At 40.2% G+C, this 21,076-nt stretch overlaps 3 protein-coding genes across 3 annotated transcripts in view; 2 read left to right on the top strand and 1 right to left on the bottom strand.

Moving 5' to 3' along the window:
- The window catches only part of cpamd8 (C3 and PZP like alpha-2-macroglobulin domain containing 8), a 42,775-nt gene extending 29,983 nt beyond the window's left edge, over nt 1-12,792 (top strand). The window contains exons 36-43 of the mRNA XM_066647644.1: nt 435-522; nt 3,594-3,668; nt 4,131-4,236; nt 4,329-4,439; nt 5,648-5,860; nt 8,213-8,287; nt 9,596-9,794; nt 11,925-12,792. Coding sequence (XP_066503741.1) covers nt 435-522; nt 3,594-3,668; nt 4,131-4,236; nt 4,329-4,439; nt 5,648-5,860; nt 8,213-8,287; nt 9,596-9,794; nt 11,925 — 868 coding nt within the window. The 3' untranslated portion in view covers nt 11,926-12,792. The remainder of the gene's footprint in view (nt 1-434; nt 523-3,593; nt 3,669-4,130; nt 4,237-4,328; nt 4,440-5,647; nt 5,861-8,212; nt 8,288-9,595; nt 9,795-11,924) is intronic.
- A 2,755-nt stretch (nt 12,793-15,547) lies between these two features.
- On the top strand, nt 15,548-18,621 carry cimap1d (CIMAP1 family member D). Its single transcript, XM_066647046.1, has 5 exons — nt 15,548-15,620; nt 16,745-16,875; nt 17,186-17,324; nt 17,695-17,808; nt 18,017-18,621. The coding sequence occupies exons 1-5, from the start codon at nt 15,548-15,550 to the stop codon at nt 18,505-18,507; spliced, it is 948 nt and encodes a 315-aa protein (XP_066503143.1). The 3' UTR covers nt 18,508-18,621.
- Nucleotides 18,620-20,786, bottom strand: cks2 (CDC28 protein kinase regulatory subunit 2). Its single transcript, XM_066647921.1, has 3 exons — nt 20,576-20,786; nt 19,460-19,587; nt 18,620-19,195 (listed from the first exon to the last, which is right to left on the bottom strand). The coding sequence occupies exons 1-3, from the start codon at nt 20,632-20,634 to the stop codon at nt 19,152-19,154; spliced, it is 231 nt and encodes a 76-aa protein (XP_066504018.1). The 5' UTR covers nt 20,635-20,786; the 3' UTR covers nt 18,620-19,151.
- Between the last annotated feature and the right edge of the window lie 290 nt (nt 20,787-21,076).

Here is a 21,076-nt window from a genome sequence, read left to right as displayed (position 1 = left end):
AGGGACCTGGAGGTTGTGGGTTTGATTCCCGCTCCGGGTGACTGTGGTGGAGTTGGTGTGTTCTCTCCGTGTCTGCGTGGGTTTCCTCCGGGTGCTCCAGTTTCCTCCCACAGTCCAAAAACACACGTTGCAGGTGGATTGGTGACTCAAAAGTGACCGTAGGTGTGAATGTGTGTGTGTTTGTGTTGCCCTGTGAAGGACTGGCGCCCCCTCCAGGGTGTATTCCCCGCCTTGCGCCCAATGATTCCAGGCAGGCTCTGGACCCACCGCGACCCTGAACTGGATAAGCGCTTACAGATAATGAATATATTGTAGTATTTTTCAAAGTTCAATCTCAAGATTTGAATTTTCAGTTTCAGGTTTTTTTTTTCAAATGAACAAAACTTTATTTATTTGAATTCTAAATTAGTCTCATGCTCTCTGCCTGTTCATAGGTGGCTACATCCTGGCTCATCCAACATGGCTGTCCTGGAGATCCCTTTGCTATCAGGTTTTCGTGCAGATATTGAGAGTTTGGAAAGGGTAAGAAGTGCATCACATCTAATTTGTCATCTAGTAATTTGTTTGTGGGCTGCCTTTTTATTGATCTTTTAATCATTTTGAGTCTTTTTGCTATCATAGCTCTTTGTGACAAACTTGTCTGCACACACATATATACACACACAAATTATTTCAAGATTCAAGAAATACACAGGCAGTTACACTCTACAATGAAATTATTTGCTAATCATCTACTAACATGCAAGCTATTAAGACATAAGTAGGAACTATTTAACATAAATTTGAGATTATATTCTTAATTAAACTAGAGGCATAAGTAAAAGGCTACACAATTAATGTAAAGCCATAATTAAAAACTGTTAAAAAAATTATAGATATGTAAATAGAAGACATAATAGGTAGTTTATTACTTTTACATTGCTGTGGTATTTTGCAAAAAATATGGCAGTAAATATACATGTGCATTATTGTGAATATAACATTGTGAAGTAAATAAATGCAAGTGTGTATCTACAGCGAGACATGAGTGTCACGTTCTGGCCTTCACCTACTACAGTTGAGGTCATAAAAATTATTTTAGTGAATGGGTTTGGCTGTGCTGTGGTATCTCTATTTTGTTTTTATGTTTATATTATCAGACAGCTAGTTTTATAGCTGCAAATAAAAGCATGTTTGGCTGCTGGCTAGCTCCAACTTTTCAGGTTTCCCAATTCTTAGGGGAGAGTCTAGGAGCCGTAACATATTCTCCATGGTGCTATAACCCTATTGCAGCAACCTGGATTTTGAGACTTGGTCATGGCCTGCCCTTGAAACTCCTAACTCCCACTGGGGTATGGACCCTAGAAACATTGGGGAGGAGGGTTTTGATGAGGTGTTTGGATACTGGGGGTGAGCTGAGGTCACTTCTCCCATCCCCAAATAAGCTGCATATCCCTCATTACAGTCCTGTTATAGGTCCCAGGCCTCCTGTCCTCCACACCAATAAAGCATAGGCTACCAGGGGAGCAGTGTGCTACAATGAGGCTCCAGGCCTTACTGTGGAAGGACAAACCCGTTAGCACCTTTAGCTGCTAACGAGCTGGCTCTACATGGCCACCTCTGGCTGGCTCCATGTTTATGACATGGCTGCCGGCATTTAAATTCCAGTGTTTTTATAGGATTCAGGCTCACTTACACTGTCATGTCTCATTGTTTTGATAGGGTGCTGGGGTTGGCGGGTAGTTATGGCCTTATACTGCAGTCTGGTAATGAACTGTGGGGCCGTACCATAGCGTCAGCATAATAGAGCTAAAAATGAGTGCTAGTGCAAAGAATGGTGACATTATGTACAAAAGCCAGTCTATATTATTGGAGTAGTAGTGTTGCAATTATTTCATTTTACGCAAACATAAGTGTACATAAATTCTGTTTCTCTTAATTGACTATTTTTTTTGTGGGACAGCCATAGCTCCATGTGCTTGTTTGTGTAAGACCGTTGTAAAACTGCTACGTTCAAGAGACCACCTACTTTCCCATGTCCCAGCAGGACATATTTAAATCCTATACACATGAACATACTGGTAAATAGGGTGTGACTAATTCATCCAGACAGCTTCACTGTCCATGTAGAAACTATGGCCATTCTAGCTCCAGATGTAAGATTACAACAGGGCGGTCCTGCTAAACCTACTCCTAACTGGTCTGTGGGAATGCCTAAACATCAGTGAGACTTTAAATACATATACTTTCTACTTCATTCTGCTCTAATTATATACAGACGTGGACAAATCTGCCCTTACAGATAATTGAAACAATGCTTCAATCCTCCTATAAATAATTAATTAAAAGCTATCTCATGTATTCTTGTATACCTTTTATGATATGGATTGAAAAAGAAAGTGAAAAGCAACAATAATAATAAAAAAAGACAATGTTGGTCGTACTATAAGGCTTTTAAAAATTGGCCTGGCATGAGTTGCCTTGAATCTGTGTGCAATGTGCAATAAAATCTCAAGAAAATCAAGGCAATCTAGAGGGAAATGTACTGTCAAGTGTCAGAAAGCTCTGTCTCAGTCACAGGTCATGGGTCAACCAAAAGGATAATGACCCAAAACAAACAACTCAAGTATGATTAAGAACAAAAGACTGGACTATTCTAAAATAGTCTTTTATGAGTCGTGATGTGAATCTATTGAGAATCAGTGGAAGGAGCTGAAATTTGCAGTCGGTAATTTGCAGAAGGTACCCTTTAAACCCGAAACAGATGGAGCAGTTTGCTCAGGAGAAGGGGGGCAAACTACCTGTTGACAGGTGCAGACACCTCACAGAGAGCTACATAACTTTGTTTGCAGTGATTGCCTGTGAATTTTGTGCAACAAACTATTGTGTCCCATCAATTTTGTCCATGCTGTTTTCCTTTGTTTTTTATATAAAATATTCAGTTGAATAAACAAGCCACCATATATTCCATATTAAATATGGAATAAACAGTCATGAGTGCCAAATACTTTTGTCAGTTTGAGGTCATGTAAAAAAAAACTGTGGATTTTTGTTTTCTCCATAGAAAGGTACCAACACATTTGTTCATGTCTGTATAAGTCAGGGAGCGGCACAGTGGCACAACAGGTAGCACTGCTCTTGACACAGCTTCAGGATTGTTGTGGTTTTTGTCCCATCTTCAGGTCACTGTCTGTGAGGAGTTTTGTGTGTTCTCCTCGTGTCTGGGTAGTACAAAAACACATGCTGGTAGATAGATTGGCTATGCAAACATGTCCGTAGTTATAAGTGTGTGTGTGTGAAATTGTGAGCGTGTGATGCCCTGTGATGGGCTGGTGCACTGTCCAATGTGTGTTCCTCCCTTGTACCCAGTGATTCCTGGTAGGCACCGAACAATAACTACATATATTTTAGTCTTTTTTAAGGCGGAATGGTCCACAATATTTTGAATTCTTTAAAATGCTGTGCATGGTTCGTTATGGTTCAGTTATATCAAAGTTAATAAGTGAATTTTTGTGTGATGTTGGTTTTGAAAATAATGAATCAGCAAATAACAGATTATTACCTTTCACAGACCTACTATTGTTACTGTAATATTACTGCTATTCTCTCGGCAGCTGTTGATGGATAAACGGGTGGGGCTGAAGAGGTACGAAGTGGAGGGTCGTAAAGTTCTCTTCTACTTTGATGAGGTGAACTGCAGGCCCATTAATAACATACTTATTTGAAGGACAATATCCTACATTTTTCTTGTATTTTATTTGTTTCACTTAGGCCCATTTATGATGTTTGTGTGAGTTTATGAACCAATGAAGTGTCTATTAGCATTTTTTTTTATTTATTAAAGAACTATATTAAAAAATGAGTTAATTTTTTATTCGTAATTTTTTAAATATATACTCTAATTTTTTAAATATATATACTCTCTATATTCTAACTGGCTGGTATGAAATTTCACCTCAAAACATGCATTTCAATTAGGTCATTCTTAATGACACAATGTAAAGAGCACTTAGTGTTTCCAAAAAATGAAAACAACAAAAATATAGATACAAGATTTCACTTCAAAAGCAGCTATATATACAACTGCAGGAATATACAGTCTGGAGATTTAGTTGGTTCACTCCTTTATATATATATTTTGCTTACCACAGATTCCCAGTCAGTGCATGACGTGTGTAACCTTCCAGGCAGTGAGGGAGTATATTGTAGGAAAAACAGCACCAGTGCCAGTCAAGGTCTACGACTACTATGAACCAGGTAGGATTCAGTTCCAACGATTCACAACGTTCACATAGCTGTATCAACAGATCCCATCTGACAGCTGCATATTTATGTGTCTGTGTGTGCAGCATTTGAAGCCACCCGTTTCTATAACGTGAGTGAGAGCAGTCCTCTGGCTCGCGAGCTGTGTGATGGAACCTCATGTAACGAAGTGGAGAGTTCCAGTAACCAATGGACAGGTAGTCACCATTTCCTACCAACTTACTACTGTCTCAAGTCTTTTACTAGCTTGTCTGTCCAACTCCTCTTTTAAGGCAAGATTCTTGTGTCAGTGATCCCATCGTGTAAAGAACCGACCTAAGAGATTTTGCCTTATTAATTTATTTTTATCAAGAAATTACATGAATGCACATAGCAAATTCGTAAAGGATGTTTTTTCCACATAGCACAGGTGTATGGTTAATAATACTTTAAGCTCAAATAATACCAGCAAATACGCTATTGGCTGTAAGGTTGCAATCTATACTTTTGACAGCATTTCTCTTCACGTTTCTGAGATCTATGTGATAAAACATTAACTAGTTCATTCCTTGCCTGCAACCGCTTATCCGATTCGCGGTGGGTCCGGAGCCTATGCGGAATCACTGGGCGCAAGGTGGGAACAGATCCTGGAGGCGGTGCCAGTCCTTTGCAGGGCAACACACACACTCACACTTACAGACACTTTTGAGTCACCAATCCACCTACCAACGTGTGTTTTTGGACCGTGTGGAGGGGTAGCAAGTGTTACAAGTTGTATACATCCTGCCAGCATAAAGCAATACACCAGGTTTGTTGCAGCTACTAAATGCTTAAGGTCACATAGATGAACAGTTCTATGAGGTCCGTTCGGGTTGCACACTCCAAGCTGAAAAGTAAGGTATGCTTCTGATTTGCATGTTCATTTTAATAAGAGCATGGCCTCAGAAAGAGAACATTTAAGATGAGATAGTGTCTTCTACCCTTTCGATCCATGTGGTTCTGCTCTTTCTGTCGTGCATTGTTGGTGCATTACAATAACACATTGTTGTTGCATTACAGCAACAGGGCAGGGAGTTGAGCAAACGAAACATTCTATCACGAGGCCCCACTCAACTCTTTACTTTTCTGCAAAGCTTTGAGTGTGTTTTTGTTTGTGGTGTAGCACACAGGCATGCTTATTAGTGGTGGTCAGTGTTGCTACAACAGATGGCTGGGTTTTGGCCCTGTTGCTACAGTAGTGGCCGCGGCCTGACCCCGACTTATTTGATGTAGAATTGTTATGAAGATGGACCTCCAGAATATCTAGAGTGTGCATGTCAAGTTACTTAACCAGTTCACCACATGCGCCATTTAATTCACTCACCCGCTCCTTGCTTCTCTTTCCCTCTGTTTTGTACTTTCTGTCTTTCGTTCTTTCTACCTGCAGGATTTTTACAGGGCAGTCAGTGTAATAATGTGTTTGGCTGTCCAGAGGAAGAGCTCTATGAGCACTGCACATGCTACCGAGATTGTGGGTATGACGGAGAGCCAGTATGTGGCTCTGATGGCCAGCTCTACCAAAATCAGTGTCAGCTGGAGGTGTCTGCCTGCAGGAACAGCACACGCATTGAGCAGGTGCCCCTCAGCCATTGTCCTCAGAGTAAGTCCCCTAACACCTGACATAAGAGGTAACCAGTTGTACGTCAATGAGGGCCAGAGTTTTTGGTTTCCACGTCTACTGCACTAATGCATTTTTATTTCTGGTTGCTGCTGTAGCGGTTTATATTTCATAAATATTCTTCTTAACCTGATAATTGAAGCCTTGTTGTTTTTATTTTTAAGACAAGATATTAGTTTTCTTAACAAACACCAATGCAAAAATAAAATAATCAGACCTTGGAAAACAAATAGTCTGATTTTTTGCAAAACTCTTCCATAACTGTGGAGTCTCTTTGAGCAAAGAAAACACTCAGTTGTGCTGGACTATGACCCTGAACGTCTGGTGTGGAAACCTTGCACTTTAGACTAACATCGTGGTCTTGGAACGCTTGCCCAGAAAAGGTATGACCAAAATAAGAACAGGGGTACTTGGAGAACATGTGTGACTACTACTGCACTATCCACACTGCTCTGAGTAACCATGCTTCTGGACTCCACAGTCGACTCACAGACCTCAGTCAGTGCCCTCAGACAGACCCTGCTTTTAGTGAGGTTCTGTAAAAATGGAATTCACAAAGCACCTGGAGCACAACAGGCTGGAACAGTTAAGTCTTTGAGCATTTTCAGACATTTTTGTACTATTAAATTCGACCAATATGTTTCTTAAACCTGAACACACTTAGAGGCGAAATGGAGTGCTCAGTGTGTGCAGTTACAGCCCTTCCATGTCCAGACAAGCTCAGCTTTGGAGATCAGCTTTAGCTCATCTTAGAAAGTGTGTGTGTGTGAGTGTGCGACTGGTTGGTAGAAACAGCTGTTCAGGTGCAGACTGGTAGTTACATAAAACACACACACACACTCACACTAACACACATATATGCAGATACATGCACACACATCCCAGCCTACACTGTATTACAGGGCACCCCAAATGACACGGCACTTTGTCCAAGGCCCTTTGAGGAAGAAAAAAGGAAGGGGGGAAAAGGAAAATCCGTGTCACATTCCTTTCCAACGCAAAGACCAACAACAAAGCAGCTTTCTTGTTTTACGAAGAGCCCTGGGGAGGGGGTGCCCTGAAGAAAAAGGCCGCGCGGGAAATCTGGCAGGCCCTGCCAAGCACTCCTTCCTGTCGGCGGGCTTAAAAGGGGCCGCAGCAGTGGGCTAAGAGTTCGGCTTGTGTTTGTTTGGATATGATTGGTGCCCCGTTCCAGTTTTGCGTAAACATAGGCTCAAAAATCAGGGACTGATCCTGTTCCAGAGTTGAGGTTTGGAGTGTCAAGAGAGGCACAAAATTATCCCCTCGGGGCAGGTTATAGAATCCAGATCACACCTAAGGCTGAAAGTGCAGAACTGTTAAGTGCTCTCTGAGCATTGTTAAGCCTTTCCAAAATCACTTTTAATATTAAACGTAACATGAAGCAACTTGCAGGTGTGTTTGGGGTTGGCTTGCCATTAAACTGAATATTCGACTCCCTGAGTTCTATTACAACACACAAAGAACGGTCAGTGTTCATTCGGTGACACCTGTGTAAGCTTGTAATGACAGCAAACATAAATCTACTCGAATATTTACAAAGGCTTAATTCAGTAGTTTTGTCATAAAGGCTGTCAGGTTGATATAAAACCTGTGTCAAATAACATTCAGACACTGGGGTCTTGTATTGAATTTGAGTGAAATGTTATGGCATGTTTTAACTGAGCTTAGCTTAGTAATTATCCTTGTAATATAATACTAATAATATGAAATAGCTAAAGCTAAAAATAACCTCACCTTAACAAATGGCCAAAGAACATACACTTTATGTCCAAATGTATGTGAACACCACTTCTAATGAGTAGATTAAGCAACTTAAAGGTGCACGTATTACTGACACAATCAGTCAGAAATGCCTTGGCATAGAATAATAGTCTGGAAATAGATGCAAAGAAAGCTAATAGCACTATGCTCAGTGACACATGAGGGTTAGAGGGGTATTAAACCCACCCTCTGGCACTGGATCTCTATCTAGTAAGTTTTGAATTTGTTGCATCTATGACCCCCATATAAAGTGGGCAGTGTCATGTGACCACTGATGATGTTATACCAACAAGGTTGGGGTATTCAATAGAGTGGAAAGTGTTTACAAACTCTAGCAGAACCTCTGTGTCTGATCCACTCATACCAGCCCAATAAACACTAAGGCAGAACCACCACCACGTTGGTCAATGCAAATTTGTACTGCACAGATAATACCTGCCCTATTGTGGTCCTGTGGGGGTTATGACCATTGAAGAACATGATTACAAGGTTACAGCAGTACAGTTTCCTTTTATAACTATACCTTCCCTAACGTGTGTTTGTATTCTGCAGTGGAATTGATGGCTGAAGAGCGAGAACCTGTTACAGGAGAGGAGCCTGAGCAAACCCCGATACATATTCCTCCAGGTAATCTTTCTTCTCTTCCTTGTCTCTCACTGTTTCTTTCTTTCTCTCAGTGCACCCTCCACCCCCATCCCACTGTCTACTCATCAGATGCACTCGCCCTGCAGGAGTGTGTGTGTGTGTGTGTGTGTGTGTCAGTCACAGACAGGTGCTGGAGAGCTTATCCTGTTGAAGTGCAGATTGAAGGGAAACTTGTGCATGTTGTGTCTTGCAAGGCAGTCGGGGTTAAATGAAGGTATTGGCAGCCCAGCTCTGTCTCCTGTAGCTGCAAACACCCTTCCATCACCTGCAAAACAACCACCAGTAGCACCACGCACTGTGGCATTCTGGGTCCACTTAAAAACCCAATGGGACATGGTTGAACAGTGGATTAACTTTTGATTAAGACTAGAGCTGATTAATAAAAAGTAAAAGTCATTTGTATGGTCCCATATCCGTTGCACAGAAGTGGTAAATATAAGATTGTGTGTGTGTGTGTGTGTGTGTGTGTGTGTGCGCAGTGCTTGTAAAGTTGGCTCACTGTGCTCTGAAGCTTTGAGCTTAAATGTGCTCTAGTTTAGCTGCTACCGGGCACAAACCTAAGCCTCTGAATTATAATCTTCACACTGAGCTAACAACCCACCTGACAATAGTATGCACTGATGTGTTTCTTGAGCTTAATCTTTACTGGGCTAAGAGATCATTACATAGTGTGTGTGTGTGTGTGTGTGTGTGTGTGTGTGTGTGTTGAAGTGACCTGGCTTGTGCAGGCTTGCTGCTTTCTTGCACAGTGTAAATGCTCGCCCTGCTCAAATACTCTGCAGCTGCTGAAATATTCTTTCCTCTACTGCAGGCATGACTTGTTACATGAACTGTGATTTAATGACAACTCCCGCTCTGTAGTGCCCAAAACTAGGACAAAGTTATCGTGCAGTTCTGCTACACAGACAAATTTAGAATTTATGCACCATAATCAAAAATGTAATCAGCATGTTAGTACATGTTTGGTTTGGTTAAGCTTTAAAAATCCAGCCAGTTGCTACTTGTTTTTGAGAGAAATGAGTAAATAAACTAAAACATGTATTAAATTATAAAACTCGCTAAACTGTGCATGTATGTGCATTAATGTGACTTTAGGTGACCATTACAGTGTTGTTTGTGTGTCAGGAGCTCCCTCTAATGGTCACATCTAAAACTGTCCTCTCACTAATGTAGCTCTTCAGAGAGATTGATTTGAAGTTATTTGTTGTACAGAGAAATACCATTGGCCCTTTACAAGAAAATGCTGCCTCTATGTTGTCCCACACGGACTAGTTTTCTGTTGTGTACTAGGAGAAGACTCGCAGGACTCGCAGGCGGATGTGACCTTCTACCCCTACGAGTATGATCCTGATGTGGAGCCCTTCCCTCAGGAGGAAGAGGAGCCTGTGGAGCAGACTGGAGATGGAGATGAAGGGGAGGCTACCAAAATGCTTAGACCCCTGGATACACATCCCCTAACAGTGGATGCAAAGGACTGCCCTGAACGATGGTAAGGTGCCGGCGCTGAGCGCCCACTTCACAGGGACTCTACAGGTGGAAAGGAATTTATGTAGGTTGCAGTTGTAAATGAATAACATTTGAACATTCTAGTTAGAACTCATACATTTATTCCATGTAGTTGGAATTTATTAATTTATGTTTGGGTTTTTATACCTCCAGGGTTTTCACAGAAGAACAAATTCATCACCTTGTTTAGAGTTTTTACACACAGTGCCTTTCGAAAGTGTTTGTCCCCCTTGAACTTTTCAACCTTTTGCCACATTTCAGGCTTCAAACATAAAGATATAACATTTTAATTTTATGTGAAGAATCAACAACAAGTGGGACACAATCGTGAAGTGGAATGAAATTTATTGGATGCGTCAACCTTTTTTAACAAATAATAACGTGAAAAGTGGGGCATGCGATATTATTCTAGCCCTTTACTTTCAGTGCAGCAAACTCACTCCAGAAGTTCAGTGAGGATCTCTGAATGATCCAATGTTGTCCCAAATGACTGATGATGATAAATAGAATCCACCTGTGTGTAATCAAGTCTCCGTATAAATGCACCTGCCCTGTGATAGTCTCAGAGTTCTGTTTAAAGTGCAGAGAGCATCATGAAGACCAAGAAACACACCGGGCAGGTCTGAGATACTGTTGCAGAGAAGTTTAAAGCTGGATTTGGATACAAAAAGATTTCCCAAGCTTTCAACATCCCAAGGAGCACTGCAAGCAATGATATTGAAATGGAAGGAGTATCAGACCACTGCAAATCTACCAAGACCCGGCCGGCCCTCTAAACGTTCATTTCGAACAAGGAGAAGACTGATCAGAGATGCAGCCAAGAGGCCCATGATCACTCTGGATGAACTGCAGAGATCTACAGCTGAGGTGGGAGAGTCTGTCCATAGGACAACAATCAGTCGTACACTGCACAAATCTGGCCTTTATGGAAGAGTGGCAAGAAGAAAGCCATTTCTCAAAGATATCCATAAAAAGTCTCGTTTAAAGTTTGCCACAAGCCACCTGGGAGACACACCAAACATGTGGAAGAAGGTGCTCTGTTCAGATGAAACCAAAATCAAACTGTTTGGCCACAATGCAAAACGATATGTTTGGCGTAAAAGCAACACAGTTCACCAGCCTGAACACACCATCCCCACTGTCAAATATGGTGGTGGCAGCATCATGGTTTGGGCCTGCTTTTTCGTCAGCAGGGACAGGGAAGATGATGGGAAGATGGATGGGGCCAAATACAGGACCATTTGGCAAGAAAACCTGTTGGAGTCTGCAAGAGACTGGGACGGAGATTTATCTTCCAACAAGACAATGATCCAAAACATAAAGCCAAATCTACAATGGAATGGTTCACAAATAAACGTATCCAGGTGTTGGAATGGTCAAGTCAAAGTCCAGACCTGAATCCAATCGAGAATCTGTGGAAAGAGCTGAAGACTGCTGGTCTCAAACGCTCTCCATCCAACCTCACTGAGCTTGAGCTGTTTTGCATGGAAGAATGGGCAAGAATTTCAGTCTCTGTGTGCAAAACTGATAGAGACATACCCCAAGTGACTTGCAGCTGTAATTCAGCAAAAGATGGCACTACAAAGTATTAACGCAAGGGAGCAGAATAATATCGCACGCCCCACTTCAGTTTTTTATTTGTTAAAATTTGACACATCCAATAAATTTCATTCCACTTCACGATTGTGTCCCACTTGTTGTTGATTCTTCACAAAAAAATAAATTTTATATTTTTATGTTTGAAGCCTGAAATGTGGCAAAAGGTTGAAAAGTTCAAGGGGGCTGAATACTTTCGCAAGGCACTGTATACAGCAGTAAAACACAATATTGGATTCACACTGTGAGTCAAGGGCATTAGACTTATACGATGCTTATACACAGTCGTAAACTGTCCATACTCCAGCGCACTTGCAACTCTTCAGCGATGGGCCACCAACACCTAGTAAATGTGAGACACAGATAAAATGACATGATATGATGATATGTAAATATTAGGTCTAAAATAACATGGTTTTCTGCAGGCGTTGTCATCTACCCATTCCATAGTATATTATCTTTAATAAGAACAATGTTCTCTCAAATTGATTTCTCTCTCTCCTTCTCTCTCCAACAGAGAGCTCATCCAGGAGAAGATGAACGCACATTGTACATTCTCTGTGAATATGTCTGTGTGAAAGGAAAGATTGAAGAGAAAGGGGCCAAACAAGTCTATTGCAGAAAAGATGGAAGTACCATGTTGTGTGTGTGTGTGTGTCTGTGTTTATCTGTCTCATTGTGTGAATGTAAGCAAGTTTGAAAGTCAGCTATCCAGCTGTTTTTACCTACCCCCGTCTCTCTTCTTAATATTGGTCGTCTTTCTCTTTCTCACACGTAGTTGCCTTAGCTTTATACACTCTTTTATCTAATTATAAGATGTCTCTTGTAATCTTCCTGTAATCTCATTTGAATAGTGCAGTATTTATGTTTGTTTAACTGAGTTAAAATGTGTTATTTTATTATTATTTTTTAATTATCTGTGGTATTTATTTATAGCTAGTGCCTTTTTCTCTTGTTGTTACTTACTCTCTCTTTTCTTGCTTTCCTCCCCTCTCCTCTTTACTCTGTCAGAATACTAAACCATCCACAGTCTATTGCCCACACAGGCCTTACATTAAAACATTGAGGTGCTTGACTACTACGATTAAGTAATGGATTCTTCCTCGTTTCCTCTCATCTACCAGAGAAAGGATTTGCTTTTTGAAAAGCCCAGAGAGAGCAGCTGTAATAACTAACCACAAAATAAGCTCAGTTTGAAGCTCACCCAGGCAACTGACGCATGTTTTTACACTGTACATGACTGTACATCGCATAAGCTGTTTTAAAATCAGTTCTATGTATTACTGCCCGAGAGTCAATGATGACTTTTCAAGAATCACTGTAAATGAACTAAATTTGAATCGAATGTAACCCCAGTGTCATCAGGTACATTCTTTTTTTTTTTTTTTTTTCAGAAAAGAATATGGAAATAAATATTTTATACAAATATTGGGCCTGCTTTCCTGTCTTTCTTCTGTGAGTGAAGTGGAGGAAAGTGAAGGAAGGCTTCTGTGTCTAATATAGGTCTTTTAAAAAATACAATGCAATTAGGAGCGCTATTGCTTCGCATATTTATTCCTTTTGACCTTTCCACACAGGTCCCAGAAAATGGACTCTTAGCACTTTTTCAGAACTGTATCAAATAACTGGATTTCAATCCTGTGATGTTTCCTTTATTTGTATTAAAACTCAACTGTGGACAGTACCAGGTGATGGCAATACCTGCTGAGACAGGCCTAACACTTAGAGAAGAGATACAAGGCACAATCTCAAGGCTATAATCAAAATGGAGAGATCTTAATATTCCAGTGACCACTGTGCACATAGTCCTTAAAGGCTAAGCACCACTTAATGGACCTCCATGAATATTTCACATTATTTTAGTTACTGACATATATAAGTATGAATTAAAATGAAAATAACAGCTTAATTTGCTTTAAAACTGACAATTTTATTAAATTGACGGAAAACCCGAGCTCGCTACGGAAATTCTTGAACACAACCGTGTGACTTCACTGGTGGACAACAGCTGAACAACGCCGCGGTAAAACACCGTTATGACTGACTGTTATGACAGTATCTAGCTAAATAACCAACATTATTCATGACAATAGCCTAGCAATAAGCTAAACTCAAATGTAGAGGTACCGTTATTCTTGTAAATGTGATCGAAGTCGAACTCGAATTCATCCGACACTATAAACCTCCGTAATGCAGCTACGTAGCCGAGTATAATCTGAGCCACCGAGTTTAGCAAGTCAAGCTAACGTTAACTAACACCAACTAAAACAGGCGAAGTGAGTGTCCTTACCCTGTTTACCTCCATGTTACAGAGGCTCTTGAACACCTTTCGTTGGTTTCCTTACATGTCCATATTGTTGGAAAAGCGCCAGTGAAATGAGCTACAGATAACGGAGTGAGCGGATGGTCCTTTCCAAAGTGCCCGTTTAAAGTTGACAAATTTAGTCCATTTTCTGGATATTTTGGGATCTTTGGGCCATTTGTGCACAGATGTCCCACTGTACATTGAATGATTGCAGGGTCACATGATTGCATTAAATTAAGTGCAACTTCTAGAGTTGTTGTCCACCATCTACGTCACAGGCAAGACGCCTATTAGAGTTTCCAAACCAATGGTCTTTTAAACCTTATTCCTTGAATTAGTAAGAAATAACATGTTTTCTGACTATCAATAAACACAAGCTAGGAACTCAAATTCCACTGTATTTATTTATTTGACACTTTCATATAGCTGGTGCTTAGCCTTTAAGAATGTACAGTCCACAGCACTGTAGCTGACCTCCCTGGACATGAAGATTTCAATGAAGAATTGTTCAAATTGTAGTTTAAGAACCTCGGTCAACTTCAAAACAAATTCAAGCTGACGTGCAGACACAGGGTACGATGTCAGTTCACACTCTCCCATCACATCTTCCCGTAGGATGATGACCCAAAGAATATTTCATAAAAGGCACCAAGGAATGGTTTAAGAAAAAGCACTGGATAGTTCTGACAATTTAGTAATATTTTGAAAAGAAAAGCATTTTAAAAATGCACACATCTGACTCAGGAGCAGTTTTGTAATACTATGCCAATATTTCAGTTTAAAGTGAATGCACGTGATCATTTCATGCAGAAATGCATTTAGAACCTTGCACATTTCACACAGTCTGTCACACCTTCTGACCAATCTTTCCTGTTAAGGGGTAGGGTTCGTATGCTTCAGTCTTTTGGAGTCTGTGCAGTGCATGCATCTGCAGGACATGGTGGCCTCGTGCAGGGACAGACACTATGATTTAACCAGCGTAGTGTCACCCCTGTGAACCAAGGGCTTGGGGCTTAGGTTACTACGGGTGCCACGAGCAACTTAGATCGTATAAATGTTTAACGTGTGTTTACGTGTGTTGTTCTGCTGCAAAACTGTCACTGTGGTGACCCCGGGTACATATTTGTACATTTTAAACCGGTTGATTTTAAACACGCCATTTCATCTCCATGACTTATAGGTTGTTTATATTTAACACAATGCTATAATGAAAGATTACAAATATTCTCATCTTCTGGAGAAATGTGGGATAAAAAGAAGAGTTGAAAAGAACAAAAAAGGATTATTAAAATAAAAAAGTATATATAAAAACCCATTTATTTTTGTCATTATAAAATGGTTTAATAGCTCTTCCAACATTTTTAGGTTTGTAATATGTTTGTTACAGAATGAAATATTTGTATGCCCTGGGGGAAATATAATTGAAATCAGAGATGCATTATCCATAGATAGTGTTCACCAGCTTTGCAGGGGGCCCCCCTGTCTACAGGTCTCTCCGGCAACCTCATGCTCTACTGAAGCTGACAGTCCAAGTTGCTCTGTTGAACAAGGCTGAGGGAATGAAAGGGAAAGGGGTGAGAGGAGGAGCACTGGAGAGATAGCGTTACACTAGCCAGGATTCAGGTGATGACATTTTTGCTAAACACTCCATTCATGCTTCTGAAATACCTGTATATATATTTGATGGGTCAGACAGGCTCAGTCTGGGGTGACCACATTGGACCATTTAACTTCCTAAACAAGACCTTTATGTGTATGTCTCTATGGCAGGTGGATAGACGCGTGTACGACCTTAAAGAGGGAATATTTCACTACAAGTGGTTTTTCCTGGCATGATGTGGAAAGCTGGAGCTGAATGGATGACATCTGGAGCTGCTGAGCGAGAGTGTGCCTCCATTACTCCTGCTGGTGAGATCAGGACCACCTCAAGAACTTTTTTGGGGTTGTCCAGACTTTATATCAAAGTGAAAGAGATTATTCAGTGTTATTCTGGTCATTCAAATGTCACTAGTTCATCTGAGCTTGTTAACTCTGTACCAAAAGGTTTTTGTCACAGGTTTCAGAAGCATTCTTGATCATGAGTGACTCCGAAAAAAAGAGACCTATCATCACAGGCAGAGAGAAGGGTGAGTCATAACATTTGAGTTATTTTATGTCTGGATATTTTAATTACGAGAGAATTGTAGTCATAGTATACGACAACATACTTTAACATAGCCTTAATAGATAATATAAATCTTATCACTAAAAAAGTTCTAATAGAAATACAGCTTCCCCATCATAACTCTCCCCATTCCAAGTCATCATCGCTGTATACAGCCTGACTATTAATCAGTACATTTACCATGGACATGGACATTCTGGTAACATGGGCTTCAGACTTATCTTCATTTTCATAGGCTTTTAACGGTAAACAGTATTTTCCATTGGCTAATGTAAACAGTTCTGTCTAGTGCCTGGCTCAATTTCTTGTAAAATAATTTATACATAAATCCATATTTTTTATACATATATTTTCATGTTACCATTTTGCTTTGCTGGTTGCTCTTAATGAGTGGCACGGTGGCGCAGCAGGTGGTGTCGCAGTCACACAGCTCCAGGGACTGTCCGTGAGGAGTTGGTGTGTTCCCTCTGTGTCCGCGTGGGTTTCCTCCGGGTGCTCCGGTTTCCTCCCACAGTCCAAAAACACACATTGATAGGTGGATTGGTGACTCAAAAGTGTCCGTAGGTGTGAATGTGTGTATTGCCCTGTGAAGGACTGGCACCCCCTCCAGGGTGTATTACCGTCTTGCGACCAATAATTGCAGGTAGGCTCTGGACCCACTGTGACCCTGAACTGGATAAGCGCTTACAGAGAATGAATGAATGGTTGCTCGCTCTTAATGCACTACTAATACACCACCTGTATTTCTGTAAAGCGGTTTGTGACAATACCAGCTGTGAAAAGTGATATACAAATATAAAGTAATTTTAGAAAACCCATATTTGAAGCTTAGCTCAATATGTGCTAATTTTCCCTCTGCCCCTTAAAGGATCAGCTGCTACCTGCTGGAACATGCAGGAGTTGAAAGAATGTTTTAAGCACCCTATAACCTCCCTAAGATATCTGGAGGCTGATAATGTCATAGCATACCAATGCACTCTGGTTATGTCTGAGTGGTCAGTGAGAAACACTGTGTATATCTTTTATCCACTCAGACCAGAGCTGTCATGTTGCTGAGATCCATAAACTTAAAAGAGAGAGTTTTTTGTTTTTAGATACGCTCGCCAAGTGTGTGCACACCCAAACATATAATTTTATTCCTGAATATCATCCAAATATTTTCCATAGCCATGGCCATTAATATGAAATGGTACATTTTTGCTCTTGTAACAGCCTTCATATTTGCAGTAACTAATATTTTTAATGATATGCAATGATACAGTATTATTACATGTTTAATTAACGTGATGTGATCAGACTGTTCACTCAGCTGTTTATTTTTCACATATCACTGAAAGGGCCTGGACCAGGTCGCTATGCCCTGCCATCAACTATTGGCTTTATAGGCCATGACTTCACCAAGGCAATGAGTCCTGCCTATTCCTTCCATGGAAGGATGAGCGATAACAGTGAGTAATGATGCAACTAGTGAATTTAATACTTTAAGCACATAAACCTTTCTTTCATTTCTAGATTTGAAACACTAGAGGGAGACAGTCTTTTCAAAGCTCATACACTCCAAATTAAGTGTTTTTCTCATGTCATGTAATTATTAAGTAGTTAACAATAAAAAAGTTAATAATTAAACTTAAGGAAAACATACAATAAATGTGACAATAAAAGTGTAGTTAAATAAATCTAATTAACAGGTCTTTCAAACTAAATCCTTTCTTAATATTCAATATATATATCTTTTTTTATTATTATTATTTTAAAAACATAATACTTTTTGTTTGCTTAACAAGTACTAACTTGCTATTTGGTTTACATTATTTATAGTGTATTATGTGGATTCCAGCCCAGGGCCTCGGTATCATATTGATGCCAGTGTCACTCGATTTGGAAAGGATGGCAGCCCTGCCTACTCCATACACGGCAGAACACCGGGCCCAAGTAAGCCAACCGTTATTCAAGCTGTTGACTATTCAAGGCTACTTAATGTCACAACCATCAGGAAATGCAAGTTGGTATTATCAGCATGAGCACAAAGCCTTTGTACCTTTGAATTAGCAGCAATAACATCTGCTGAATAACTGATTTTACAAAGTTACCGGTTGGTCTGTATTTGTCCACTTATTTATAACCTGCTTCTAATTTGTAGAGAGAGTATTCCGGACTCCAGGACCAGGTGAATATCACCCAGAAATAACCCCTTTATGCAGCACTCACAGGAAAACCCCTTCCTACACTATGGGTTCCCGCACACCCTATCGCTCTGCAGACACCATACCTGCACCGAACAAGTATACCCTTCCAGCACTCATGGGCTCCCATGTGCTTACCAAACCTGCAAGTGCCAGCTATACTATCTCTGGGAGAGTTAAGACTGGGGGTTATTCTGAAGACCTATCAAATACTCCAGGCCCTGGCAGATACAACCGTACAGATCCCAACATTTATCTCCCTCGACAACCAGCATACTCAATGCTGGGAAGACATGAAAGCAGCCCTGGTGAGATTACACTGAGACCTGGACCTGGAAGCTACAACCCAGAAAAAGTGACAGCGCATAAGCCTAGACCACCTGCTTTCACTCTAGGCTTCAAGCACTCCGAATTTGTTACCCCTTTAGTAGTAAACATAAGAGACTAACAATTGCTCATTAACCAAGAATTTGTTTGTGAAGAGGGAACATAAAGGTGTTTAGGACAGGATCATAGCAATGTTTGATCAAAATAAATTAATAAATCATGACTAATGTCAACAAAAATATTTATTCACCGTACTGGTAACAACTAATTAATGAACACATTCACTGGTCTACATTTGTACAAGGCAGGGATGTTAATACAAATCCAGAGCAGCCAACAACCAACCAAGTAACATTTTAGACCTTAGTTCAAATATTTAACAAATCACACCGGCTCACATCGACTCTCCAATGCAAAACAGCAGAACATAGAGCCAACATTTCAAACTATGTCACATTCATGCCAGTAAGACTTGGTAGTAGCATGAAATTCCACCCAGCTTTTCACTGCATGACCTCATTGTAGATCTAAACAGACACTTCTGTACAGAGAAGACTTGCCTTTCCCTGTAAAGCTCCATTTGGGCCTTCATTACACCTCCAAATTTAAGGGGAGTGGGGTAACATTTCAATACCATAGATCTGTAAATAATGAGCCTTATATACAACCCAAAACACATGGAAAGAAATGCACACATGGTCTAAGTTGACCAAATCTCTTCAGCTTTGATGGTCTTCTTCTGGTTGCCTTCTTCTTTAATTATTTTCATTCCTTAGGAAGTGGTCTTCGGAAAAGGAGTATGTGAGGTTCTGACAAGAGAGATAGGGTTAAGCTTTTGAAATCGTGTCATTGAATGTTGTACATGTGACCAGAGGGGTGTATATTACGAAGCAGGATTTTTCAGTTTAGCTAAATAACTCAAACCCAAAATCAAGCTTGTCAAATAGGAACATAGCTGAGAGAAATTCCTATTGGATTTAAGTTAGCTGACAACACCCCTTAGACTTACATAGAAAATAATGTCATATTTTTTTATTACATGCAGACAATATTTAGTTTAAAATAAAATTTACCTGGCTTATGGATCATATAATGGACCCAGCCCTGACTCTGCTGCACTCCAAGTCCTCTCCATTCCTCTTCTGACATTAAATGAGACGAGGGCACCAGCTTGGAGAGTTGTTTTGGCAGCATGACGTGCCTATATGTTCATTTGGAGAAAAAAATACATTAACTTCACATTGCTCTGACCAACAAATTGTCTTAGGAAATGAATTTCAGGACTTACACACAGATAAACATGACAGCTGTTGCTCATTCAAGTCCTTTTAGAATGACATCTTTAAATGACTAAGAAAGTATACACTTTCTTAAAGACCTATGGATACGTCCTTTTAACAACAGGCTGGTTATGTATAATAATAATAAAATAATAATAATAATAACAATAGCTCCTGCTTCCTTTACCAAATATAAACGTATTCAGCTTGAGAATGTGATAATTAAACACCATTTAAATTCATAACTTAATCGTCACCAAACCTAACGAGAATTGTAACTAAGCAAATGCACTGTCCATTATGAAACATTCTAGACTCCAGAGGACCATGAGTATCAAAAATATTGTTCAAAAACAGCGTTGTTGTCTATCATCGAGCTCGGAACGAACTGTTTACTAGGGAAATTTTTGTGACACTGTAAAAATAACTAAAATATTTGGATGATGAGTGGTATACAGCTCCCTTTATAGTTACACGCTTCACGATGTTGTTGTTGCACACACTGGATTCAAATTATATGGCCTTGCAGCATTACTCGTTTCAATATTTTGGGCATTAGCAGATACAAAAGCGATTTCACTGCTTTAACGGTCTCAAGTTGATAGCTACATTTCCCTCGTTTATTTTTCAAGATTTTCGGGACTCTATTGGGAGTTTCATGAAACCCTGGGGAAAAAACCGTATACGTTGTCAAAGTACCTCACCGTTCATTCTTGGCAGATTTTCATCGTGTATAGATGACCGGCTAACATAATTTTAAAACCATTTAAAAACATGTTGCGTTAATATCAGCCCCAGCTAACTAAACATATTTCGCCAATTCGTCTCTTCACAAGAAGGTAAAATTCATGAACGTCTTGTGTTCCGTAAACGGTTCACTGACAGGAACGGTAACGTTAGCTAACTCACCTGTACTCATACTCATCGTCGGTGTATTTGTCCGAGTAGTAAATTTGTTTCTTCGACATTTTCACAAATTCAGACGCCAAAGAAAAGAATCGGTGAACGTGTAAAGTAGTTTAAGACCGAGGTTTGTTGATAATTCCTTGTTTTCCTCCGCGGCGGCGCTCTTTCTGACACTTCTCCGTCTAGCAACAGCTTCAGATTTGAATTGTAACGGTCCCTCGCTGTACTCTGATTGGCTGAATCGTCTGCTCCGCCCGCGCAGAATTTTTAAAGGGGAAATCCACCCATGTTCAAATTTCCACATCATGACATGAAGAGGCTAACAAACTTATCAACTTAATTGCAGAGAAATTCATAGATTCTTATTTCTTTTTAGGAACCAGAAGCTGGGATGTCTACAACAAGACTTTAGATTTTTTACTATCTAAAATAACAAGTGAATCTTAATAGTATACAACTTATTCATTCATTCATTATCTGTAAGCGCGTATCCAATTCAGGGTC

The sequence above is a fragment of the Hoplias malabaricus genome, chromosome 16, assembly GCF_029633855.1.
Source record: "Hoplias malabaricus isolate fHopMal1 chromosome 16, fHopMal1.hap1, whole genome shotgun sequence".
NCBI lineage: Eukaryota > Metazoa > Chordata > Actinopteri > Characiformes > Erythrinidae > Hoplias > Hoplias malabaricus.
The sequence above is the reverse complement of the archived record's forward strand: the minus strand, read 5'-3'. Positions and strand labels throughout refer to the sequence as shown.

What these genes read in the sequence shown, in the direction of transcription:
- cimap1d (XM_066647046.1), top strand. Translation starts at nt 15,548, where the DNA reads ATGTGGAAAGCTGGAGCTGAATGGATGACATCTGGAGCTGCTGAGCGA. An exon ending in TGGTTATGTCTGAGTGGTCA is followed by an intron (nt 16,876 to 17,185) that starts GTGAGAAACACT and finishes CTGTTCACTCAG; the next exon opens with CTGTTTATTTTTCACATATC. An exon ending in TGGAAGGATGAGCGATAACA is followed by an intron (nt 17,325 to 17,694) that starts GTGAGTAATGAT and finishes CATTATTTATAG; the next exon opens with TGTATTATGTGGATTCCAGC.
- cks2 (XM_066647921.1), bottom strand. Translation starts at nt 20,634, where the DNA reads ATGTCGAAGAAACAAATTTACTACTCGGACAAATACACCGACGATGAG. An exon ending in GACGATGAGTATGAGTACAG is followed by an intron (nt 19,588 to 20,575) that starts GTGAGTTAGCTA and finishes ATGAACATATAG; the next exon opens with GCACGTCATGCTGCCAAAAC. An exon ending in TTATATGATCCATAAGCCAG is followed by an intron (nt 19,196 to 19,459) that starts GTAAATTTTATT and finishes CTCTCTTGTCAG; the next exon opens with AACCTCACATACTCCTTTTC.